The sequence below is a fragment of the Coturnix japonica genome, chromosome 20, assembly GCF_054131305.1.
Source record: "Coturnix japonica strain WE chromosome 20, WE-NBRP24, whole genome shotgun sequence".
Lineage (NCBI taxonomy): Eukaryota > Metazoa > Chordata > Aves > Galliformes > Phasianidae > Coturnix > Coturnix japonica.
In genome coordinates this window covers 8279382-8305598 of record NC_140682.1, presented here as the reverse complement: position 1 = coordinate 8305598, position 26217 = coordinate 8279382, and the positions used below count along the sequence as shown (strand labels likewise).

General features: G+C 48.8%; 1 protein-coding gene and 1 long non-coding RNA gene across 2 annotated transcripts; one reads left to right on the top strand and one right to left on the bottom strand.

Annotated features, from left to right (window-relative positions):
* Positions 1-993: 993 nt before the first annotated feature.
* On the bottom strand, positions 994-1908 carry LOC146757559 (olfactory receptor 14J1-like). The gene has a single exon (XM_085520683.1). It carries the CDS (start codon positions 1906-1908, stop codon positions 994-996), a length of 915 nt encoding a protein of 304 aa, XP_085376809.1.
* A 22119-nt stretch (positions 1909-24027) lies between these two features.
* Positions 24028-25756, top strand: LOC146757558 (uncharacterized). Its single transcript, XR_014936081.1, has 5 exons — positions 24028-24160; positions 24262-24297; positions 24861-24896; positions 25216-25284; positions 25670-25756. It is a non-coding gene; the product is annotated as an uncharacterized LOC146757558 (long non-coding RNA).
* The last annotated feature ends 461 nt before the right edge of the window (positions 25757-26217 follow it).

The following is a 26217-nucleotide window of genomic DNA, read 5'->3' as shown; positions in this document are numbered from 1 at the left end:
AGGTACAGCCCTGTGGTCCCTCCAACCCCTCCTATGAGCACAGTGGCTGCTGCAACTTCAGTCACAGGTCCTGCGCTGATTTCAGCTCTGGCAATGAGCTCTGCAATTGCTCCAACTCCTGCAATAGGAAAACAGCCTCTCCATTTCCTACAGTGAACCTTGGGGCTGTTAAAGCCCCTGCAACAGGTCCTAGACTTGCAAACAGATATACATATGAACTATTATCATCTATGTATGATATGGATATGTATTAGTGCATGCACATATGTTAGCAACTATATTGTATATATGTGAAAATATACTATATATATAAGATAAGTATATATGCATATATCATATTTATAATCGTTTTCTTTTTATCTTGACCTTAAACCACAGATTCTAATCCTCAGCACTGCCTTGAGTCCCTTACAGATCTCCTTGGGACTTCTGAAACTATCCCTGCCAGTCAGTGAAATGCATCAGAATATCTTGATGTCTTCTCAGGGAGCAGCTCCTGAGGTATATTCCTTACACCAGCTTTGGAAGAGGCCTCCAGTTCTCTGGACCTGCTCTGAAGGGGCCCTCTTGTTATGGCAGTGACAGCAAGGAGACCAGCTCTGACAGACCTGTTCATATTGCCGGCTACTGACTGGAAAGAGCACAGAAATGAAAAGAGCACTTTGTGCTGCTGTCTGTGCCTGTACCTCCCCAAATCCAGGCAAAGTAGGAAGAAAGAAAAGCTAAGTAAGTCTATTTTGAAAGCTTTTTAGGTATCTTATAACATATTCAGGGAATCTGGTTCCATGTTTACATGAGTTCTTGGAGTGAGAAAATGGAAATTAGGTAGGAAAGAATTTAAATACATTTTTATTTATAAGTTCAATAACATTTTTTTTTTGCACATTCCTATATCTCACATAATCAAACAGACAAAGATGCATAAAACATAAAGAACCACCACTGGGAATCCTATTGAGGAAGTTTTGCATTTTAATGTAGCTGGAATAGTGCTTATTGCAACACCTTCCTGAGAGCGTGCTTGATCTCCCTGTTCCTCATGCTGTAGATAATAGGGTTCAGTGTTGGAGGAACCACTGCGTACAGAAGTGCCACTGTCAGATCCAGGAGTGGGGAGGAAATGGACGGGGGCTTCAGGTAGGCAAAAGCACCAGTGCTGACAAATAGGGAGACCACAGCCAGGTGAGGGAGGCACGTGGAGAAGGCTTTGTGCCGTCCCTGCTCAGAGGGCATCCTCAGCACAGCCATGAAGATCTGCACATAGGACACAACTATGAAAACAAAGCACCCAAAGGCTAAACTGGCACTAAAAATGAGAAACACAACTTCCATGAGATTTGATTCTGAGCAGGAGAGTTTGAGGATCTGGGGGATTTCGCAGAAAAACTGGTTGACAACATTCCCTTGGCAGAGAGGCAGTGAAAACGTACTGGCAGTGTGCAGCAGGGAATAGAGAACCCCAGTGCCCCAGGCAGCTGCTGCCATGGTGGCACAAGCTCTGCTGTCCATCAAGGTCCCATAGTGCAGGGGCTTGCAGATGGCAACGTAGCGATCATAGGACATGATGGTGAGAAGGGACAACTCTGCTGAGAGGAAGAAGAGAAAGAAAAAGAGCTGTGCAGCACATCCTGAGTAGGAGATGGCCCTGGTGTCCCAGAGGGTGTTGGCCAAGGCTTTGGGGAGAGTGGTGGAGATGCAGCCCAGGTCGAGGAGGGCCAGGTTGAGGAGGAAGAAGTACATGGGGGTGTGCAGGCGGCGGTCGCAGGCTACGGCTGTGCTGATGAGGCCGTTGCCCAGGAGGGCAGCCAGGTAGATGCCCAGGAAGAGCCAGAAGTGCAGGAGCTGCAGCTGCCGCGTGTCTGCCAACGGCAGCAGGAGGAACTCGCTGATGGAGCTGCTGTTGGGCATCTGCTGTTGTTGTGCTTGGATTCCTGCTCAGAGTGCAGAAGATAATGACAAGTCCAGACAATTTTCAGAGACATTCCTCCTGCAATAATATGAAATGTTTTAATTCTCCTACAACAGTGTACATTTAGCACCATTACTTGCATTTAATTTCATTTTGTTCAGCATTCCTTAGGCAGAAGCAGCATTTGGAGCTCCAACCATTCCTCTTACTTTCTTACCTTATCCTGTCTCCCTGGGTATTTTCATCTGTTTCCTGTCTCGTATCTTTACCCCAACTGCTCTTAGTGCCCCAAAAGCAGCCTCCGTGCCATTCAACTTCAGTTAGAAACAGCTGCCTGTTTGCAGCTAAAGTGAATTATTCATGCCTACAGAAAATGATGATAATTAATATTGTTTCCATCCTTCAAAAAATGGGAGACTGGAAGCACAAAACGTATGACTGTTCACAAAAAAAGCAACTGACGGATGCAAAATTCTCAGAAGTGTGACAGCTACTTTCTGCCTCCAATTCGTTTTGCCTCAGAACAAGAAATGGGAATCCCCTGCCTTGGATCTCCTCTTCCAAGGGCCCTAGAAAACAGAGTTGTGCAATGGATCTGTGATCCCCCTGCCCCAGGCAGCAGCTGTGGCAGCACAAGCCCTGCCGGGGGGCTCCTTCCCACCACACGTCTCCCCGCAGCGCCCTGGGCAGCTCCCCGGGCAGGCTGAGTGCTGAGCCTGGCAGGCGGCAGAGTCCCATACCCGGCACACAGCCCCTGGGGCACAGCAGGGACCCTGCTCTGCAGGACAGCCCTGGGCACCCGCCTGCAGCCCCGGCTGCACAGCCTGCAGCCGTGCTGGGACACGCAGCCCTCAGGGCTGTGCTCTGACACTGAAGCAGGGAAGCCCTCTGCTGGAGCAGAAGGCTTTTTCCACAGTAAAGAAACATGCAGTGCCTGCATCCAGATCTGCTATGGGATGTCCCAGATTGTTAGCCCTCTATGAAAAGCAGCTCACGGTCTGCAGTGAGACTTACCGTGTCATGGTCTGTGAGCAATGCTCCTGCAGCAAGCTCACAGCCCACTCACCCCACACACATCCTGTAAGCTCTCTCCCCTTTCTCTTCTCTCCTTTTGTCACCTGCAGGCTGTGCTGTGCACAAGAGCTGCTCCTGGGCACAGCTGTCTCTCTGCAGCTCTGCCCACTTTTATGAGCTCCCTGTGTCCCAGGAGCCCGGCCCAGCTCAGCATCAGAGGATGTCATACTTTATCCTTCCCACTATTCTCCCCTGAGATGTCCCTGCGTCCTCTTGGCCAACAGATCCTGAAAAACAACAGCATCATGATTGTACTTTGAAATCTGATGAATTAAACACCAAATGTACAGTGGTCAGTGACTGATTCCAGACCTGATAACTGAGATCCTGTGATGAAACAAAATGGGCATACAGGCAAGGACAGAGAGAGGTGGACTTCCCCTGTGCAGGGCAGTGATTTAGTTGAGGCAGTGCAGGAGTCTCATCCCTAATTGGAAACCCTGGGGCTGAAATGGGATTCAGCTCCCCATGGACACACAGTATCATTGGGATTCCTCTGGTTCAGTTCAGAAGTGCACAAGGAGTTGCCTGCATGTGAGCTCCTGCTCTGAGTCCTTGGTCCTTCAGCAGGGAAGCAGTTGCTCACACACAGACACTGGGTGATGCCCAAGGTGCCTGGGCTGCTCCTGATGTGTGCCAGTGCTTGTAAACCGTGTGGGAAATCCCTGAGATAGACAGCTCCTTCCTGGGCATGAGCTGAGGGCCAGAGAGGGGATAGCACCGGCTGTCTGGTGAATTCACATGCAGCTGCAAGTGCAGCACAGGGCTTTCAGCAAAGTCATGCCCATGGCGTGACCATGTTGCTATGTCAACTCCAAGGCCCACAATCGGTCTATTGCCTGTGTGCCACCTTCTGCACACTAATACCATGGATGAGCTCTCCAGTCCGGCTAAGTCCAGTGATGCTTTCCAATGAGGATGTTTACTCCTGTATTTTTGCACCAATGAAAACACCAACGCACAAGAAGCTAGAAATCTTGGTAGAGCTGCTGGCCTGAGCTCCTGTTTGGACCATGGGACACAGCTGAATGGCTTCCACAACTGCACTGTAGCACAAAGGGGACACAGAGACTTTAGGATGGATGGGCGAGAAGACAAGGAAGAGCGACTGCCCTCTGTGAGAGTGCACTGAGCTCTGCCTGGGGATGGAAGAGCAGACAGGTCAGAGCTAATGGAAATGGCAAACAGAGGAGACCAACAGTGTCTGTACCTGGCTTCCTGATCAGGGAGAGCAAGTGGAAGGTGCCCTCTGCAGACAGATGGGAGTCTCATGTTGTCTGGCCATTGTCCCCTTTGGGAGCCTTTTTCACTCCATTATCTGCGGCAGGGACAGCACAGCAGGGCATGTGCCATCCAGCAGATCCATGGAGAGCACAGATGGCAGCTTCTTGACCAAGCAGTGGAGGAACCAAAGAGGAGAGGTGCTCTGCTGGATCTCATACTCTTTAGCATGGAAGGTCTGGTGGGAATTGTGAAGGTGAAAGGGGCATCAGGCCACGTGCAAAAGACAAAAGGATCTAATTTTATTTATGTATTTATTTATTTATTTTGAGGCTGTAAGCTTATAAAGATGAACATATATGTCAATAAAACTGAAACAAAGAATTGAAGACAAAGATAGAAATCAATGAAAATGTGTTAACCCTTTTCAACATGAGAAATTCTCATGAGTCTTGTTCCATTTTTAGTTGTAAATATGAGTCTTTGTAGGGATTTTGTGTCTTTTTTTGTGTTTTTTTTTTTTTTCCCTTTAATTCAGATGCTTTCAGGTACAGAGACACAGACAGCGATGCCAGTGCCATCATTGCCCTGTGACTAAATCCCGGCGCCCACCGCTGCTCTTCCCTGCTGCCTATTTGATCCCTCATCCTCCAGGTGTCTCCAGCTGTCCTAAATAAATGGTCGTGGTTAAAGGCATGTTTTCAGCAGGCCATTTAGACACATGCTCCTGCCACAGCCTGCCAGATTTCCCCATCCCTTTCTTATTGTTCAGTCAGATACCTCCCAATTATCTGTCTGATTTCTGACTTTTAGGGGGATGACTAAAATTTGCTCCATCTCGCCAAAGACTGATGGACTGTGTTGTCAACTCCTTCACTGTGATTCTATCTATCCCTTCCTATCTTTTCTTTTTCTCTTACTTTTTCTTTTTCTATGTCGTTTTCTTCTCCTTTTCCTTTTCCTTTTCCTTTTCCTTTTCCTTTTCCTTTTCCTTTTCCTTTTTTTCCTTTTTCCTTTCCATATCCTTTTTTTTTCATTTTTCTATTTCTATTTCTTTTTTTTTCTCTTTCTCTCTTTCATTTTTTCATGCTTTAAAGAAAGCATGAATTCTGAAAGATGTTCATTAATGTCAGTAAAAGTGAAAAAAAGAGTTGAAGACAAAGATAGAAATCAAGAAGAAAGTGTTAACCCGTCTCAGTGTGTGAAATACTCATGAGTCCTGTTCAATTCTAAGTTGATACCTCCCAACTCCCTGGCTGATCTATCCAAGGGAGATTACTGAAATTTGCTCCATTCCTCAAAAGTCTGTTGTCAACTCCTTCGCCGTGATTCTATCTATCCCATCCTATCTGTTTCTAACTCATTTCATGTGCAAATATTCCCTATGAAAAATAAACCTCAATAGAATCTGCTTGGACATGGCATGCAGTTATCACTGTGTTTTACTGTTCATTCAATTGCATCACCTTTCCTTCTGTTTGTTGGCCGTAAATAAAGTGAATTCTTTCTTTTTCCATGTGCAGCTGGTTCTCTGCGGAAAGCCAGTGGGAGTTGGTACAAAGGAGGTTTAACACTGAGCGGGTGATGGCAGAAGAGAAGAGTGATGTGAGGAAAAGTGATGCAAGTCCCATGGGGCCAGTGTGAGTAGGAGTGGGATGGGGAGGTTGAGGAGGAACTTTGTCCACACAGTAACAGTACAGAACTCATTGGGACATCCTGGATTGACATCAGTTGCAAAGTGCGTCTTTAACTTCTTGTATAAAACAAACTATAAATAAATAGACAATAAATGTATTTTGGATACTTGCTCTTTAAGCTGTCTCCATTTTGCTGAACAAGTTCTGAAAACCTGAAGAAGAGAACAGGAAGGTACAAGGCACAAGAGGCTCTTTAGGTTATAATGGGCCCCAGTGAGCATTTGGTGCTGAGTCCATCAACCTCCAGTGCAGAGAGAAGTTTGCACAAAGTGCTCAAGAAGACAAAGTCAGAAGTAACAGCAAAGTTTCTTGGAATATTAATGGTCCCACTGAGGGCCATTACCAAGTAAGCTTCCCAACAGACTAGTTAGAGAAGATAACTGGAAGCCATGACTACAGGCAGGCAAAGGCACTGGCATGCAAAGAAACCTCTCCTTTGCCTTACGAAGCAGACAGGTCAAGCCCTGATTGCAAGACCAGTGGTAGAGAGATCCTGTCTCTCATGTTGGCTCAGGGCACTTCCTGTGGCAGTGAGTTGGAAGTCTATATGATGTTAAGTGAAAGACATAGGAACGGAAGATCCCAGGCTCTGCATGTGGTGCAAGGATGCTGTTAAGTTCCTATCCCACATGTGCCCTGTGTCTCATCACAGGATGTGGGATGTGAGAAGGGCCCAGTCTGAACAAGCAGTCAATCCCTGTGAAACTCTGAACTTCATATCTCTCAGTTCCAATGCCCTCCAGTGCACACTCTCCCATAGTTTTATGTCCTTTATGTTATGCGGTGCCCAGAAGTGCACCCAGTGCTCCAGGTGAGGCTGTAGCAATGCAGAGCAGAGAGGGATGATCCTTTCTCCCACCCAGCTGGCAATAAATTGCTTGATGCACTTTAGGGGACTGTTGGCCTTCTTGGCTGGCTGGGCACACTGCTGACTCACTTAAAATTTTATGTTGAGCAGGACCCCCAATCCTTTTCAGTCAGACTCCTCTCCAGTGTCCCATATCCAGTCAGTGTGCATGTCCAGGGTTGCCCCTACCCAGGTGCACAATCAGGCACTTGTTCTTGTTATACTTTATGCACTTGGTGCTTAGTACCAACTGGTACCCACTTCTCTGACTTGTCCACATCTCTCTGCAAGTCCTCTCCATCCTCAGTCAAGGCAACAGCACCTCCTCATCTGGTCTCATCAGCAAACTTGCTCAGAACATCTTCTAGTCCTGCATGCAAGTCATCTGCATAAACATGAAAGGAAAGTGGCCCTAAAATGGAACCCTGGGGAACTCTGGAAGTGACCATCTACCAGCCTGATGGAACCCACTGACTATAATTCTTTGGGACAGAACTACTGGCCAACTGCTCACCCACCACTGCTGGTGAACCTGAAAGGCAAAATGTCAGCGTGCTGGGACAAACAGACAAACACCAATATAGTTACATATAGCTGCATCAATTTATTGCCCGAAAAGCCATGATTTTAAAGGAGACAGACAAGGGTGTCCAAAAATCACACACGCTAATTGGAGGAAAGCTACTGCAATAACAACCCTATAACCCCCCTTCAAAGCCACGAGCCATTCATTCTTTTCCTAGAGATGTCCTTTGTTCTCATGCTGTTTATCCTGCTCCGCAGCTGCTGCTCTGTGAACTCCTTATCTCAAGGCGTAAAATTCTTCTTGTATTACAACACACCACGTTCTGTTTCTGTCTAGCTGTATGCAGGAATTTCTGTCCAGAAGGGTGCTGGAGAAATAGTATCAAAATCTCTACTGAAATACTCAAGGATCACATCAACTGCCTTCCCTTGTTCAGCTCAATGGATAAAGGTGTCATAAAAAGACCTGAAATTAAATAGGACCTTCCCCTCTGTATCTTGTGTTGTCTGTGACCTGTCCTTCAGTTGTTTTTCCATAACTCCCACCATCATTTTCTCCATAATTTTACCAAGCACTGTAGTGAGACTGACAGGTCCATAGTTGCCCGTGTCATCTTTCTTGTTCTTCCTTACAATGTGACAACATTTGCCAGCTTCCTGTCAACAGGTATGACCCTAGATTTATTAGATGCCATTGAAATGCGAGCCCAGAGCATGCTAAAGTGTCATCAGTGCAAGAACGTAGATGTGCCATAGCTTTGCAATGCCTTGAAATCCAGACTATGCCACAGATGGAGCAGAGAGGAAAATCTGCCTCTTCTGTTCTGAGCTCATCGTTTTGATAAGCTGAATATCACTACGTACTCCATGGGGTCAGGTGCAAAAGACACAATGGGTGCCCTAAGCACGGGGCTGCAGTGGTATTTAGGATGGCCAAGAATACCTCCCTTCTGGCCCTCAGCTGATGCTCCAGAAGGAGGTGTCTATCTCATAGATTTTCCGTCACAGTTTACAAGCACTAGCACAAAACTAGGATCACCCAAGGCACCTTGGGCATCACTGAGAGACTGTGTACGAGCAGTGCAGTCCCTGTGGAATAAAAACCAAGGATTCAGATGAGGGACTCACACACAGAAACCTCACTGTGCACATCTGAACTCAGCTAGGTGAACTTGTAGCTCCCGTGGTTCTTTGAAAAACTGATCCCAATTCAGCCCCAGGGTTTCCATCTGAGGATGAGATGCCTAACGCTAGAATAAGGATGAGATGGTCTGTTGATAACAGGACAAATGGAAATGGATTTAAATTAAAAAGGGGAGACATAGGTTAGATGTGAGGAACCTATATTTTTACACAGCAACACTGGAAAAAGTTGCCCTCAGAGGCTGTGCATGCCCAATGGATGGGATCCTGGGTTTACTCTGGGTTTACCCTCACGTCAGTCCATGTTTCTACTCATACTTTTGTCTAGGTGAACTCTCACCTTACTCAAGGTTTTACTCACAATTTACCATCAGGGTGTGTGATCGGGAGATGGGCTGGTGGAGTGACTTGCTGGCATCACCGAGGGAAGGCTGCCACGCAGATACCCCCAGAAAAGTGGTTGACTCCCTGCCCTGTCACAGTCAGACAGACCTGACTGATGAGGAGGGTTGGAAGAGAGTCCCAACTCAACGTCACAGGAGCCCCCCCATGCCTGCCTAGCCCTCTAACCCTGCTCCTTCTAAGCAACAGGTTTGACACTGAAATCTGAAGGAGATAAGAATGGGGAGGCAATGGAGGATCTGCCTAGGAGGGAACCTAATGCAAGGCAGTCACTACCAAGCCTTGTGACTTTCTCTGCCATGAAAGAAAGAAGGGTGGCCGTGGTGGGTGACTCCCTTCTCAGAGGAATAGAGGGCCCCATTTGCAGACTGGACCCGAGTTGTCAGGAAGTCTGCTGCCTTCTTGGCTGCAGGTCAGGGACATAATGAGGAAACTCCCAATGCTGGTTAGGTCCACTGATTATTTTCCACTACTCATAGTTTATGTGGGCAGTAATGAAATTTCTTAGATAAGACTACAAACTATGAAAAGAGATTTCAGGACTTTAGGCCATTTAGTTCACAGAGTGGGAGATCAAGTGATTTTTTGTTCTATACCTTCAGTGGCAGTGAGGGACACGCAGCAGGCCGGGAAAGCAAAGCAATGAACAGTTGTCCCAGAGACGGGTATTGAGCCAGAAATTTTGGTTTCTTTGATCACAGGACAGTTTACTTGGCCCATGGCCTGTTATCCATGAATGGAACCCAACTGTCTCAAAGGGGAAAATGAATCCTAGCACAGAAGGTAGCAGGGCTTATGGAAAGAGCTTTAAACTAGCTACGATGGGGGAGGGGACAAAACAAGGCTCACCAGAGATGAGCCTAGGGGAACGCTTCTTGAGCTGGGAGAGAGGCAGATGCCTCAGCTGAAGTGCGTCTACACCAATGCACGCAGCTTGGTCAACAAGCAGGAGGAGCTGGAAGCAACTGTGCATCTGACAAACCATGACCTAGTTGCTATTACTGACCCATGGTGGGACCACTGCCATGACTGGAGTGCTGTGATGGATGGTTACAAGCTCTTCAGAAGGGATAGAGGAGGAAGGAAGGGTGGTGGTGTGGCCCTTTATATTAAAGAGAGTTTTGATGTTGAAGAGCTTGGGCTTCAGAATGAAGTGCATGTTTGTAAGGATCGGGGGAAAGGCCTGTAAGTGTGACATCTTGCTAAAGGTTTCTTATAAACCGCCTAATTGATGGGTGAGGCATTCTATGAGCAGCTTACTGAAGTCGCAAGATTGCCAGAACTCATTTTCTTGGGAGACTACAACTTCTCTGATATATGCTGGGAATATAATAAAGAGCAGAGGAATCAGTCCAAGAGGTTTCTAGATTGCATGCAAGACAGCTTCCTTACGCAGCTGGTATGAAGTCCTACCAGGGGTGGTTCCTTGCTAGACCTGCTCTTCACTAACAGTGAAGGACTGGTAGGAGTTGAGAAGGTTGGGGACTGTCTTGGGCAGAGTGGCCATGAAATGGTAGAATTCTCTATTCTTGGAGATGTCAGAAGGGTGACTAGCAAAACTACTATCCTGAACTTCTAGAGGGCGGACTTTGACCTGTTCAGGACAATTGTATCACGGGTCCCTTGGGAGTCGCTCCTTATGGGTAAAGGAGTCCAGGAAGCCTGGACACTCCTCAAGATGGAAATCTTAAAGGCACGAGATCAAGCTGTCCCTGAATGCCATAAGGTGAGCCATAGGGGAAGAAGACCAGTGCAGATGAACTGGGAAAAATTGTTGAGACTCAGGAAGAAAAAGAGAATCTACGCCCTCTGGAAGAAGGGACAGGATACTTGGGGAGATTACAAGGAAGTTGCTAAGGTATGAAGGGAGGAAGTTAGGAAGGCACATTACTTCCCTGCCCCTTAATCCATGCCCAGAGCTTCTCAGCCATGTCACTGCCAACTGTAAGCTCCATGCAGAGTTCAAGTGGGACACAGAGGGCACAGCCTTCTTCTGGGTGGATGCAAGTGTTGGTGGAACCAGATGGGACAAAGCCCTCCCACCATGCCCTCCTGGGAAAATGGCCACCCCAAGAATGGCAGTCTGCCTCCTCCATGACCCCATCTGAAATGCTCCTGCATTGATTGATTAAAGGGCTTTAAACCAGGTCCAAATGGGGAAGGGTGGGGAATTGGATGTGACAGAGAAGGGCTGAGGGATGTTGTTGCTGTTGGAGATTGAATGGAAAGCCTCTGAGTTGTTCTATAGGATTGTGTGAGGATTCCTCAGAGAAAGTCTTGTTGCCAATACCCCGTCCTAAATATTACTGTGTACCCTCTGGGGGTAACCCCAACCTACTGCTGCCCTAAAGTGCCTGTAGACCAGTGCAGGTAGCATGGGAAATAAACGGGACAAATCAAGAGAAAACCACAGAGCTTTTCTTTTCATGCAGGCTGCTGATTCTGAGCAAGGCCCTGAACATCAGTACCACAGTGTAGATGCAAGACCCAGACAGGCTAAATCAAAGCATGCTTCTGGAAGGGGATGCTTTCTGAAGAATCCTTACACTAATGAGAGGACCACAAACATTCACTCAGCGAACTCCAAATCTCTGTGCCTTTGCAGGCCTAGGGTCTTGTTTGTCTCACAGAGACATGGTGGGATGGTTCCCACCTCTGAAATGTAGCAAAGTAGGTACAGACTCTTCATTATGATTAGGCAATGAAGATGAAGAAAGGCTGCTGCCATTTGTGAGAGTGCACTGAGCTCTGCCCGGGGATGGCAGAGGAGCCACCTGAATACTGATGGAAAGGTTTCAAAAAGAAGAGCAGCAGATTCTGTTCCTTGCTTCCTGATCAGGAAGAACAAGAAGAGGGGACAGGCAGGAATCTGAGTTACAGCTCAGATGAATTTTTTTTCTTCAGACTGCCTGCTATGGTGCAGTGTTTTGGTTCTAGGAGAAAATCATTGATAACACTCTGATGTTTACAGCTGCTGCTAAGCAGTGTTGTACGGAGCCATGGCCATGGTCAGTAAAGGGCACATGGAGCTGGGAGGGAACAGAGTGAGGACAGCTGACTGAAAGTGGCCAAAGGGACGTTCTCTATCAGCTGACAGCAAGCAGAAATTGTATTGAAAGGGGTGGGAGTTCATCTCAGTCTCTTCACTGCCCAGGGCCCAGCTGAGCATCAGTCTGGTGGTGCTGAGCAAGTGCTTGTGCATCAGTTGTTACATACGATTCCATATCAACGGATATATAGTGATAACTATTACTCCTCTTCTTTTATCTCTCTTAGTAAATTGCTTTGTTACAACCCACAAGCTGTACTTTTTTTTCTCAATTCTCTTCCCCATCCCACAGGGAATGGGGAAGTGCACCAAGCACTGTGTGCTGCTGAGCCACATGTTGGGTTCAGCAACCACAGTCATTTTGGTGCCTGATGTGAGGCTCCAAGGGTTGAGATAGCAGCACATCTGTCCAGAGTGAGATAACTCAGGGCTTTGTGGGAGTTGGAAAAGTGCAAGCCATGATGCTAATTGTTTCCCTATTTGTGGAGCTTGTTGAGTCTTCTCATGAAGCTTCACTGCACAGCTCCTTACTTGGTGCTTGGTTGCTGGATTAGGGTATTTATTTTGCTATGCTGTTTGACCTCAGTTTGTACCACGATAAATTTGGCAGCTGACAAAGTGAAGTTTTGTGCACATTCAGCTCTGCGGTCATCTTTGGGTTTTGGAAGTAATATTGTTCATATGATTAGGAATTACACAATTTACATTGTCTTCTCTGTGAGTCCGGAGGTGTACGGGATATTGTGTTGAGGGACATGGTTTAGTGGGAGCTATTGGTAATAGGTGAACGGTTGGACTGGATGATCTTTCAGGCCTTTTCCAGCCTTGGTGATTCTATGATTCTAGGATTGAGGTTAAACAATTATTCAGGAATATCACTGAGAGATCTGCCCCAAGGTGAGAAGGCTCTGCATGGCAGAGGGTGTGGGACGGTCTGGGCAGCTGCCTGGAGCGGTGGGCACACCCAGGGCTTTGGAACTTCATCTCCGAGCAACTGCAGGATCCTGAGAAACTGGTAGAATATTGGGGGCAGGTCTGCTGTGGCTCTGGTAGCCCCCAAGAAACACACATGACTGCAGTGTGCCAGATCCAGAGAGCTGGATCTGCTGACAGTGCTGCAACCTCTGCAACTCCTGGCACAGACCCTGCAGCAGCTCCAAGGTTTTGCTACACGTCCTGCAGTTGCTCCAAGCTCTGGGACAGATCCCACTGTCACTCCATCCCTCATAATGAGCTCTGCAGTCACTCCTGCTACGGGTCCTGTAGCTGTTCCAAGTATGGTAATAAGAAAATGGTACAAATTCCTCCCAAGGGAGGAAGTACAGCCCTGTGGTCACTCCAACCCCTCCAATGAGCCCAGTGGCTGCTCCAACATAGTCACAGGTCCTGTGGTGGTTTCAGCTCTGGCAATGAGCTCTGAGGTCACTTCAACTCCTGCAACAGCCCAACAGCCACTTCAGCTCCTACAGTGAACCCTGTGGCTGTTAAAACCCCTGCAACTAGTCCTGGACTTGCAAACAGATGCGCATAGGGATTAGTTCATATATGTTTGCAACTGCATATGTTGTATATGTGTGAAAATACACTAAATATATTATATATGTATAAATACATTTGTCATAATTATTATCCTTTTCTTTTTCTCTTTGTCTCAACCCATAAACCTTAAACCACAGCACTGCCCTGAGACACTTACAGATCTCCTTGTGACTATTCAATCTGATCTGGTCACACACTGAAGAGCACCAGAAGATCTCAAGGTTTTCTCAGGGAGCAGCTCCTGAGGTATATTCCTTGCACCAGCTTTGCAAGAGGCCTCCCTCCAGTTCTCTGGTCCTTCTCTAAAGGAGCCCTCTTGTTATGGCAGTGCCAGCAAGGAGACCAGCTCTGACACAGCCGTTCGTATTGCCGGCTACTGACTGCAGCCCTGGATTGCTGCTGTAGAGGCAACAGGACTGTCGTGAGACACACAAGACCATCAGGACTGCACAAATGAGAGGGCTTGAAAGCACTGTGGTGGTGTAGAGATCAGAAATGAAAAGAGCACGTTGAGCTGCTGTCTGTGGCTGTACCTCCCCAAATCCAGACAAAGTAGGAAAAAAGAAAAGCTAAGTAAAAGTCTATTTTGAAACCTTTTTAGGTATACTTTAACGTATTCGGGGAATCTGGATACATGTTTACATGAGCTCTTGGAGTGAAAAAATGGAAATTAGGTAGGAAATAAGTGTAATACATTTTTATTTATAAGTTCAATAACATTTTTTTGCACGTTGCTATATCTCACATAATCAAACAATCAAAGATGCATAAAACATGAAGAACCATCACTGGGAATCCTATGAGGAAGTTGTCCATTTTATGGAAGCTGGAATAGTGCTTATTGCAACACCTTCCTGAGAGCGTGCTTGATCTCCCTGTTCCTCATGTGTCCCCGAAAACCGAGAGGCCTACTGGGAACTCTAGGCGACACGGCTGGAACGCTTCCCACCCTCCAAGAGTCTGAGAGAGAGAGCACTCCAGCCTGGAAAGATCATATAGCGTCCTGGTCCCGTGACTCATCCCTGACCGGAGAGTGAGAAGCATTCCAGCTGTGTCGCCTAGAGTTCCCAGTAGGCCTGTCAGTTTTCGGGGACTCTCTCTCTCTGTTTCGTTCGATTTATTAACCTCAATTATATTATATTGTGTTATCTTGTATTCCGATATCATATTTAGTGAAATAAGTTTTTCCTCCTTAGACTGCCGCTGTTTTTATCCCATTTCCCTTTTCCCCCTCCTTTCCGGGCTCCAGGGGCCCTACAGGGTGGCTTCCCCTGTCACGGCCCTAGGTAAATCTAAGTAACCCGTGACAAGTGGATAGACTGTGAGGAGCTCCCTCTGAGAAACAGTCAGAAACAGGTTGAGGGCCTGCGGGTTAGAATTAAAGATGGGACTAATAAAGGTCAGCTGGTGCTAGTGGAATACTACAGGCCACCTGACCAAGGCAAGGCTGTAGATGAGGTTTTCTTGCTCCAGATGCAGGGGGCTTCATGCTCATGGACTCTCGTCCTGGTGGGGGACTTAAACCATCCGGACGTCTATTGGAAAGACCACAGGGCAAGCTGCAAGAGCTCCAGAAGGCTCATGGAATCCATTGATGGTAACTTTTTGGTCCAGATATTGAACAGACCGAACAGAGGTGAAGCGTTGATGGACCTGCTGCTCACCAATGTGGAGGAGATCATCAAACGCGTTATGGTTGGAGGCAGCCTGGGCTGCAGCGACCATGCCCTGGTCAAGTTTGTGATCTTGAGGGATGTGGGCCTGGCAAAGAGTGGGGGCAGGATTCTGAACTTCAGAAGAGCAGACTTCAAGCTACTCAATGGATCAAGGGCCAAGATCCCCTGGAGCTCTGTCCTTAAAGACAAGGATTTTGAGGAGAGCTGGATACTCTTCAAGAATGCCCTCCTGAAAGCACAAGAGGTCTCCATCCCTCTGAATAAGAAAGTGGGCACATGAGGTAGGAAACCAGCATGGCTTGGCAAGGACCTGCTGAGTGAGGTGAGGGCAAAAAAAGGGACATACCAGCTCTGGAAACAAGGCCATGTCACCTGGGAAGAATACAGGGATGCTGTCCAGACTTGCAGATGTGGAATCAGGAAAGCCAAGGCACAGGCAGAACTGAACTTGGTGAGGGATGTGAAAAACAATAAGGAGACATTCTACAGGTACATTGGCCAGAAGAGACAGGACAAAACGGGTGTACCTTCTTTGATAAATCTAAAAGGAGAACTGGTTTCAAAGGATGAAGAGAAAGCTGAGCTAGTGAATGAGTTCTTTGCCTCGGTCTTCACTGGCGGGCAGGATTCTAGTTTTTCTCACGTCCCTGAGCCCTGCATCCCCAAACCTCTATTTGGGGACCAGGGAGGTGAATACCTCCCCACTGTAAGGGCAGAGCAAGTCCGATAGTGCCTCATGAGACTGAATGAGCACAAGCCTATGGGGCCAGGCAGCGTTTATCCCAGGGTTCTGAAGGAGCTGGCTGAGGTGGTTGCCGAGACGCTCTCCATCGTATTTGAGAAGTTGTGGCTGTCAGATGAGGTTCCAGATGACTGGAGGAAGGGTCACATCACTCCCATATACAAGAAGGGGAGCAAGGAGGACCTAGGGAACTACAGGCTGGTGAGTCTCACCTCTGTGCCTGGGAAGATCATGGAACAGATCCTCCTGGACAACATGATTAATCACATGAGGAATGAGCATGCAATCTGAGACAGCCAGCACGGCTTCACAAGGGGAAGGTCATGCTTAACCAATTTTGTGGCCTTCTATGATGGAGTGAAGGTATTGATTGATGAAGGGAAGACAACTGATGTCATTTACCTGGACTTGAGCAAAGCCTTTGACATGGTCCCCCACTACATCCTCATCTCCAAATTGGAGGGATGTGGATTTGATGGGTGAACCACTCAATGGATAAGAAATCATTTGAAAGGCCACAGACAAGGGATGGTGATCAATGTCCAGGTGGAGGCCGGTAACAAGTGGAATCCCCCAGGGGTCTGTCTTGGGACTGGTGCTCTTTAACATCTATATCAGCTACATCAATGATGGAATTGAGTGCACCCTAAGCAAGTTTGCTGATGACACCAAGCTGAGTGGGAAGGTTGACATGGAGGAAGGAAGGGGTGCCATTCAGAGGGACCTTGACAAACTTGAAAGGTGGGCCTGGGTGAACTTAGTGAGGTTCAACATGCCAAAGTGCAAGGTTTTGCACTTGGGCCGTAAGAACCCCGGGCATCTGTACAGACTGGGAGTAGTCCTTCAGATCAGCTCAGCAGAGAAGGACCTGGGTGTCTTGATGAATGAGAAACTTAACATGAGCCAGCAGTGTGCTCTTGCAGCTTGGAAAGCAAATGGTATCCTGGGGTCCATCAGGAGAGGAGTGGCCAGCAGGGATAGGGAGGTGATTGTCCCTCTCTGCTCTTGTGAGGCCCCATCTGGAGTACTGTGTTCAGGTATGGAGCCCTCAGTACAAGAAAGACGTAGAGCTCTTGGAAAGGGTCCAGAGGAGGGCCACGAAGATAATCAGGGGGCTGGAGCATGTCCCTGTGAAGACAAGCTGAGGGAGCTGGGCTTGTTCAACCTGGGGAAAAGAAGGCTGCTGGGTAACCTCATTGCAACCTTTCAGTATCTAGTATTCTAGGGAACCTGGAACCAGGAGGGGAGTAAACTCTTTGAAAGGGCTGATAATAGCAGGGCAAGGGGACATGGTTTTAAGTTGAAAGAGGGAAGATTTAGGTTGGATGTTAGGGGGAAGTTCTTTACTAGGAGAGTGGTTAGGTCTTGGAACAGGCTGCCAGGGAGGTTGTGGATGCCCCGTCCCTGGTGGTGTTCAAGGCCAGGTTGGACGGGGCCCTGGGCAACCTGATCTAGTAAAGGTGTAAGTTTGGTGGCCCTGCCAAGCAGGAAGGTTGGAGCTTCATGATCCTTGAGATCCTTTCCAACCCGGGTCATTCTGTGATTCTGTGATTCTGCGATTCTGTGATTTTGTGATCCTGTGTTGAATGCCCGAATCTTCTAAATGGGAGGATCCCACAGATCTTCTCACATAGGGCCGAGTGTATGCTTGTATTTCCGCAGTAGATGGAACCCAGTGGACTCCTGCATACCTGGTATGGCCATAGTTGCTGCCTACCAGGAGCTTTCAGCCCTGGAGCCCCAGGGATATCTCCAGGGGAAGCAGTGAGGAAGAGAAACTCAAATCCTCAAGTGTGCTGAGCTGGGCCAGGCTACTGGGACACTGGGAGCTCATACAAGTGGGCAGTGCTGCAGAGAGACAGCTGTGCCCAGGAGCAGATCTTGTGCACAACACAGCCTGCAGCTGACAGAAGGAGAGGAGAGAAAGGGGAGAGAGGATGAGTACAGCGTGAGCAGACTGTGAGCTCGGGACAGGAGAGCTCACATGCCATGATACGGTAAGTCTCACTGCAGACCATGCAGCTTGTGTTCCTATAGGGCTAACTAAAACTGAGACATCCCATAGCAGATCTGGCTGCAGGCACTGCAAGTTTCTTTCTTGTGGAAAAAGCTTTCTGCTTTAGCTGAGGGTTTCCATTCTGCACTATGAAAGCACAGCCCTGAGGCACTGCGTGTCCCAGCACGGCTGCAGGCTGTGCAGCCGGGGCTGCAGGTGCCCAGGGCTGTCCTGCAGAGCAGGGTCCCTGCTGTGCCCCAGGGGCTGTGTGCCGGGTATGGGACTCTGCTGCCTGCCAGGCTCAGCACTCAGCCTGCCCGGGGAGCTGCCCAGGGCGCTGCGGGGAGACGGGTGGGGGGAGGAGCCCCCCAGCAGGGCTTGTGCTGCTGCTGCTTGGGGCAGGGGGATCACAACTCCACTGCACAACTGAATGTTGGTAAGGGTACTTTGCAAGAGGAGAGCCAAGGCAGGGATTTTCCATTTCTTGTTCTGAGTGAAAGCAGAAAGGATTGGGGGAAGAAATCTAAGAGGGGCTGTCAACTTTGAACACAGCTCGGAGACTCCCAAATATATCTCCAATCAATTGGCTGTTTTTTGAACAGTCACACAGGCTGTGCTTTCAGCCTCACCTACCTAAAGCAAAAGTTATAGTTGTTTTCTGCTGGCATTAATAGTTCACTGTCCTGCAAACAGGCAGATTTCTCTAAGACAAACTGAAGTGCACAGAGGCTAGGGCTGGGGTCTCGAAGAGCAGCTGCAGTAAAGAGGAAAATACCCAGGAGGTTGGGGTATGATTAGGAAATGAGAAGAAAATAAGAGCTCCCCAGTATTCTACTCCTTAAGGGATGGTGAAGCTCATGTAAGTAAACACAAGTTATGGAGTTAAATAATTATTTTCCTAAGCAAAAGGAAAACTTATATAGTATAGCAGGAGGAATGTCTCTGAAAATGGTCTGGACTTGTCATTACCTTCTGGTCTCTGAGCAGGACTCCAAGCACAACAACAGCAGATGCCCAACAGGAGCTCCACCAGTGAGTTCCTCCTCCTGGCACTGGCAGACACATGGCAGCTGCAGCTCCTGCACTTCTGTCTCTTCCTGGGCATCTACCTGGCTGCCCTCCTGGGCAACGGCCTCATCAGCACAGCCGTAGCCTGCGACCGCCGCCTGCACACCCCCATGTACTTCTTCCTCTTCAACCTGGCCCTCCTCGACCTGGGCTGCATCTCCACCACTCTCCCCAAAGCCATGGCCAACGCCCTCTGGGACACCAGAGCCATCTCCTATACAGGATGTGCTGCACAGCTCTTTTTCTTTGTCTTCTTCATCTCAGCAGAGTTTTCCCTTCTCACCATCATGTCCTATGACCGCTACGTTGCCATCTGCAAGCCCCTGCACTACGGGACCTTGATGGACAGCAGAGCTTGTGCCACCATGGCAGCAGCTGCCTGGGGCACTGGGGTTCTTCATTCCCTGCTGCACACTGCCAGTACATTCTCACTGCCTCTCTGCCAAGGCAATGTTGTGAACCAGTTTTTCTGTGAAATCCCCCAAATCCTCAAACTCTCTTGCTCTGGCTCCTACCTCAGGGAAGTTGTGTTTCTCATTTTTAGTGTAAGTTTAGCCTTTGGGTGCTTTGTTTTCATAGTTGTGTCCTACGTGCAGATCTTCATGGCTGTGCTGAGGATGCCCTCTGAGCAGGGACGGCACAAAGCCTTCTCCACATGCCTTCCTCACCTGGCCGTGGTCTCCCTATTTGTCAGCACTGACTTTTATGCCTACCTGAAGCCCCACTCCATCTCCTCTCCATCCATGGACCTGACGGTGGCACTTCTGTACTCAGTGGTTCCTCCAGCATTGAACCCCCTCATCTACAGCATGAGGAGCAGGGAGGTCAAGGATGCAGTGAGGAAAGTGATGACCAAATGTATTTCAAAAGCAGTGAACTGAATTTTTTTTACTGAATCAAACTCTCCTTTTTGTTTGTTTTGTGCCAATTTATCTGTGTAATTTATTCTTATTATTTTAGAAGTAATACTATAGTGATTTTCATTACAAAGTAATTACTCAAATCATTTCCTATTCAGCTTGTACCTTTGTAGTTTAGCCCAGACACTCTGCATACAGTGAAACAGGCTCTCTGTGAACCATAACATAATAAAGGTCATGCAGTGACTCTGTCCATCCTCCTTCTTGTGAGACGTTTCTGGAGCTGTCAAGGTCTGATGTTCTCAGAAGCCCACAGTCCAGCAGGAATCACACAGCTGTTCATCCGTCTGTGCAATCAGCCTGCAACAGCTGACGGGCCATCCCTGGGCTCCTGGGTGGGGTCTGTGTTTTCAGGCTCACATCGTCAGTGCCTCTGAGTGTCCAGCAGCAGCAGCTGGTTTGTACGTTGGTTGTCAGATTCCTTCTTCCTCATTCCCTGAGAGACCCTGCACTGGACAAGTTCTTGGATATGGGTTATCATGTCAGAATTGTCCAAGCTTCCTCCAGGGCTTCTTCCATTTTGTACAGAGAGGTGGTCACTGCCTCCTGGATGGTATGTGGAAGAGGAACTGTGCACAAAGCTCTGATAGGTCCTACAGGAGACATTCCGGAACATAGGGATGTAGGTAGAAAGCTGCCCCTAATGAGATGACTGACATGAGGTCAGGAGAATCCTGGAGAACAGAGATCGGAGAGTGAGGGTAAGGAAGAGGAGCCTACATGCCCTGCTTATATGCATCTCCACCAGAGAAGGTGACCCACCATTACCACTGCTGAAACACACCTCGCTCTGCCTAGCTCTGCTCACATCCACTGTTTGGTCTCCAGAAACATTCAGCAAATATTGGTCAGTGTCAACAAATGTAACTTTTTTACACTTGTTGTTATTGAATGGCACACTTTTGCTTCATATGCACTTCTATGTCAGATGCCATTCTGTCAGGCTGCCCATCTGCTGACAACTGTCACCCGGCAGCAACACGTAATGACATGTTGTTGGGAAGGTTCATCCTCTACAGTCACATCTCCAACATCCGCCTTTGATGTTACGGTCCGTGTCACATAAGATGAGGCATTATTTCTGAAGCAGCTCTTATCTGAGTTAACAGTTGGTTGACCTGAGAGGTCATTTCTAACCTAAATGATGCCATGGTGGGGAGATCACTGCAGTGGAGGCTGTATGTTAAGCAGCCTGAGAACTCAGACCACATCACATTTCACTTGTTCAGTATCTGACTGTTACAAAAGCCTGCTTCTTTTTAGATGTCATCAGTCCAGACGAGGGCTCTCCTTTTTATGGGAAATGCCCTGTGAAAGCTGTGACCAGCTGGCTGTTCTGTCAGATGAAACACTTCAAATTGGCATATCATGTTTCCTTGTAGAATCCTTGAGTTGTTTGCAGTTCTAAGCCATTACCACTGCTGAAAAACACCTCCCACTGACACACTCTGCTCACATGAACTGTTTGGTCTCCAGAAGCATTCAGCAAACATTGTTGAATCGTAACGAGTGCAGCCTTTTTCTGCTTGGAGGAATTCAGTGGCACACCTTTGCTTCATGTGCACTTCCATGTCAGATGCCATTCTGTCAGACTGCCTCTCTGCTGTCATCTGTCACATGGCAGCAACACGTAATGGGAAGTTGGTTGGAAGGTTCACATTCCATGCAGAAGCAAAGGATCTCCTCAGGGAGCAGCTGACAGCTGCTACTGCTCTCCTCGCAGCGGCAGCTCTCTGACACAGCGGTACAGAGCCCGGAACATTGGGGCCGCACCCCGAGATAAAAAGACGGCCACCAGGGCCCGGGCATAGCGACCCATTGAAATCTAGGAATCTAAGAAACGGAGTCCTACCATCCTACAAACCTAAGAAAAGGAAAAATCCAGAATCCTACAAAGCAAGAATCCTACGTGCTGGAATTTCTACACTCCTGCAGCTCTAGAATCCTAGAAATCTACAATTGGAGAAACAACATCAAATATGAGAATCCTACTATCGTGATGGAACCTGAAAGTCCTAGAATCCCAGAATCATCTAGGTACGAGAAGACCTCTAAGGTCATCAAGCCCAGCCAAGAACATGCTTTGCCATGGAAGTCCCTACACCTGTTCCCCAGCACCACAAGTTCAGTGCCCAGCAGGGTGCCATAGCACAGATCAGGTGACGTGTCACAGATACAGCTCTGAGTTAACAGTTAGAGACCTGAGAGGTAATTTCTAACCTAAATGATGCTGTGATGGGGAAATCACTGCAGGGGAGGCTGTTGGCTGAGCAACCTGAGAACTCCAACCATGTCACATTTCACTTGTTCAGTGTTTGACTGTTACAAAAGCCTGGGTGTTTCTTTTTAGATATCAAACCAGCCGAGGGGTTTTCCCAAGGAGAACCTTTCACATCTAATTGCTATCAAATGTCATCCACCTACTTTACACTGATCTCAAAGACAGCCTGTACCTCACCTCAGTCAAGATTCCTCACTGATGGCAGCACGGGCAATTGGCTGGTTCTTTCCAAAAGAACCCCAGAGTAGGGATAATGCCACGTTACATTTAAGTGTAGTGAATGAGGCAGCACTGATCAGCTCTGACAAATACTGCACAGAGCAGAAGCAGCCCAAAGGAAACTCTTCCAGCTGGCTGCTCTCTGGGCAACTTCCAACGTAAACATTCAAGCGTTCTTCTCAGAGATTGTCCACAGCAGCTCTCCTGTTTATGGGAAATGCCCCGTGAAAGCTGTGACCAGCTGGCTGTTCTGTCAGATGAAGCACTTCAAATTGGCATATCATGTTTCCTTGTAGAATCCTTGAGTTGTTTGCAGTTCTAAGCCATTTATCAGCTCTCTATTATTTCTTTCCTTTCATCCAGATACAACAACATTCACTTTCTTTGAAGCCATGACAGGAGGCTGGACCATCATGGGAACAAAACCCGTAGGACACCTTTGTTCTGCTGAAGCTCAGGCACACAACCCAGTGACTTCAGAACTTATTCAGGTACCTTCAGCCAGTTTTCACCCCCAGCCTTGGATTCCGTGCCTGCGTGTCCTAATGGCAAACTGTCCTCATGGACAGAGGCAGCACTACTGCCATCTCAGACATGCAATGCAGATATCTGGATGTAACGTGGGGACTTCTGCTCTTGGCTATGTAAAGACAGCAGAAAATACACGACACATCTCCTGACGTGACTTAAGTGGTCTTGTCCCACGTGAATGATGCCATGATTCTATAGTTCTATGGTGCTGTGATTTCATGGCTCTGTGATTCCATGACTTGCTGATTCTAGTCTGTGATTCCATGGTTCAGGTACTCCATGATTTTGAGATTCCATGATTCTAAAAGGCATGGTCTTTGGGTTTTGAAGCAATAAATGAGGAGGAAACCAATCAGCCATAGCCAAGTTCTGTTATTCACTCCTGATCTCCAGCATGATGACAAAGGCACTGAGTGAACACTGCCAACCTTCCTGTGTGTATGTTTCCCCATCACCCAACTGTCCCCACTGCCCACACAGAATCATAGAATGGCCTGAGTTAAACGTACCATAATGATCATCTAGTTTCAATCACCCTGCTATGTGCAGGGTCACCAATCACCAGACCAGGCTGCCCAGAGCTACATCCAGCCTGGCCATGATGGCCCCACCTACAAACTTCCAGATCCCTGTCACCAAGAAGTTCCCATTTGGTTGCACGTCCCCATTTTCCCATATCTCCATGACTTCCCCAAACTGTCGTGACATACTCATGTTCCCATGATGTGTTCGTATCACATGATGTTCTCATATCTTCATGTCCTCATATCCCTGTGTCCCCTTGCCTTCCAAATATCTCCATAAGTTCCTCACTACCCATGTCCCTATTACCCTCTCACCTCCCAGTGTCCCCAAATGCTGTATCCTAGTTCCCAAGAAGAATCAGCCTCACACCTTGTAGTCTCACAGGACAGGACAGAACTCAGGGATGAGTCCTTGGACAAAGACATGATATGAGGACAGCATTATCTCTGGGTGGTCCTGGGGGAAAGAAAGGCCGTGTGTGCTGAGTGCTGGGACCTGAAGGCTTTGGGCTCAATGCCATCAGGATCCCAGCACTCAGTGTTCTTCCTCTGATCCCTGGCTTCCTCATGTTTCCTGGGGCCAAGGAAAGGGACGGCTGCATGCTGGGCTCAGTCCATGTCAGGGGAGTCTGCCAAGCCCAGGGGCATCTGGGGAGTGGGAGGGGCTCAGGGAGGATAAATGCAGACCTTGCCTCCTGCAGCCTCACCCAGCTCCCAGAGCACAGAGGAACATGAAGGCAGCTGTGCTCAGCCTCGTGATGCTCCTTGCTGCCCTGTGCTGCACAGTGGAAGCTCAGGTGAAGCATCTGTGGGGGATGTGGGCTGGGGCTGGAGGTGATTGGCTACTGGGGATCCCCGACGCAATCTCTCACTCTCTCTCCTACTCCTCTCCCCACAGTCACTTGTGCAAGTGCCAGACTCCGAAGTTGCTGTGGTGAGTGCCTGGGCAGCCATGCTGATTGTGCCCAAGGATGGCCCTGCAGGGAGCTCTGAAGGAGCGGGTGGGGTCTGTCCCTGCCTGGCAGAGGCTGCCCCTATATTTGGCACATCCAAATTTCTTCCATTTGCACCCTAGTCATCTTTTCTCTGGCTCCCCCAAATCCCTTTCCTTGGCTGTTCCAAATGCCCTCTCTTTGGGTCCCCACATCCCATGCTTTTTGCACCAACAGATCTCCTTTAATTGGCAACTCAATTCTCATCTCTTTAGGTCCCCAATCCCTTGTGTTTCATTTTCCCTCATTCTCTGTTCCTCTCTGTTTAGCACCCCCAAGACTCTTGGCACCCCTATTCCCCTCCTTTGGGCCCCCCAAATCCCTGCTCTGTCCTTATGCCCAGCCCCAGCCCTGGGCTCCTCCATGGGCAGAGGTGCACAAAGACCTTGGCAACCATGAGGTTGGGGGCAGCCCTGGGACCAACCAGGCTGCTTGGATGGGGTCACCCTGTGATCCCCCAGACTCACAGTTCCCTCATTGCTGCCTCATGGCTCTTCTTCCCCAGGCGCCACCACCTGTTGCTGTTGCCCTTCCTGGATTGGTGAGTTGGGTGACCCTGGGGCAAGGATGGGGCTGGGATGTCTTGCTGTTCTCAGTTCCCCTGAGACTTGGAGACACTCCTGCCGCCCCAAAGCCTCTGTTGGGCTCCCTCCAGATGTGGGAGGGCAATGGTCAGGGGAAGGAGGCAATGGGGGGCAGTTGGGGCTGAGCTGGCTACAGGACCGTGCCTTGGCCATGCTGTTCTTGTGCCCACAATGGGTCCCTGCACCTTCAGGGTGTCCCACTGCGTCTTATTGCTCCCAGTGTGTTCCATTCTCCCCATACCCTCTGTGTGTCCCTAACGACCCCTTTTTCCCCAGGATGTGCTCAGCAGGACAGAGGAGAATCCCCCGCGCGTGAGACGTGTGGCCCTGGATTTACATGTCTAGGTGAGCAGCACAGGGATGCTTACAACCCCACAGGGGACTTAGGGGACCCTGGCTGTATCTGGAGCCCTGAGGACTGGGCATCAGGTGCTGGGAATTGATGGTATGGAGGGGACTGTCCCTGACCTGTTCCAGGGGGACCTGGGCACTCTCACCTCCAGCCCTTCCCTTGCAGTCTACAGCGATGTGCAGAGGAACAGATCTGGAGGGGGCAGGCTCAGGGTGCCCTATGGATGGCCCAGAGTCACCATGCAGCTGAGACAGGGGCTATGGCTTCTGTCCCCATGGGACCCACATCCTGCGCTGGATCTCTTGGCTGCTGCCAGTCCTTCTCCTGCCCTAAGTCCTTGGGGACAAACCCTGCAGGGACAAGGCTTCTTCTTTCCAGTGATGCCCTCTGACATCCTCTGATGACCATTGCTGCCCTCTGATGACCAGTGTTGCCCTCTGAAGACCTCTGATGACCAGAGTTGCCTTCTGATGACCAGTGAAGACCCTGATGATCAATGACACCCTCTGATGATCAATAAATCCCTCAGCGAAGCTACACTCTGTGTGTCTGTGTCCTTGTTCTCATGCTCAGCATGGACTGCTTGGATCTGTCTCTGCCTGGCAGTGGTCACCTCAAAGTGCTGGGAAGCTTCCCCAGCTCCATGCCATGCGCACCATGTCCTGCACCCCTGTGGGCTTCGCCACCCTCTCTCATCATCTGCCTCAAAGTCCTAAAGGATGAAGATCCTCATGCTGCCAAGCAGCCCCAGTACCCTCCCTCTGCTCTCTCTCAGCTCCTCCATACAATTCCTCCCAAACTCGTTACACTTTGATCCATGAACACAGCGTGACTACATCACCCTCCTTTTACCCCCAGTCTTTCTGGAGCCACTTGTCCCTCCTTTGGGTCTGCTTTAGTCCTCTTGCGTCGGTGCCCCATCTCCC

What these genes read in the sequence shown, in the direction of transcription:
- LOC146757559 (XM_085520683.1), bottom strand. Translation starts at nt 1,908, where the DNA reads ATGCCCAACAGCAGCTCCATCAGCGAGTTCCTCCTGCTGCCGTTGGCA.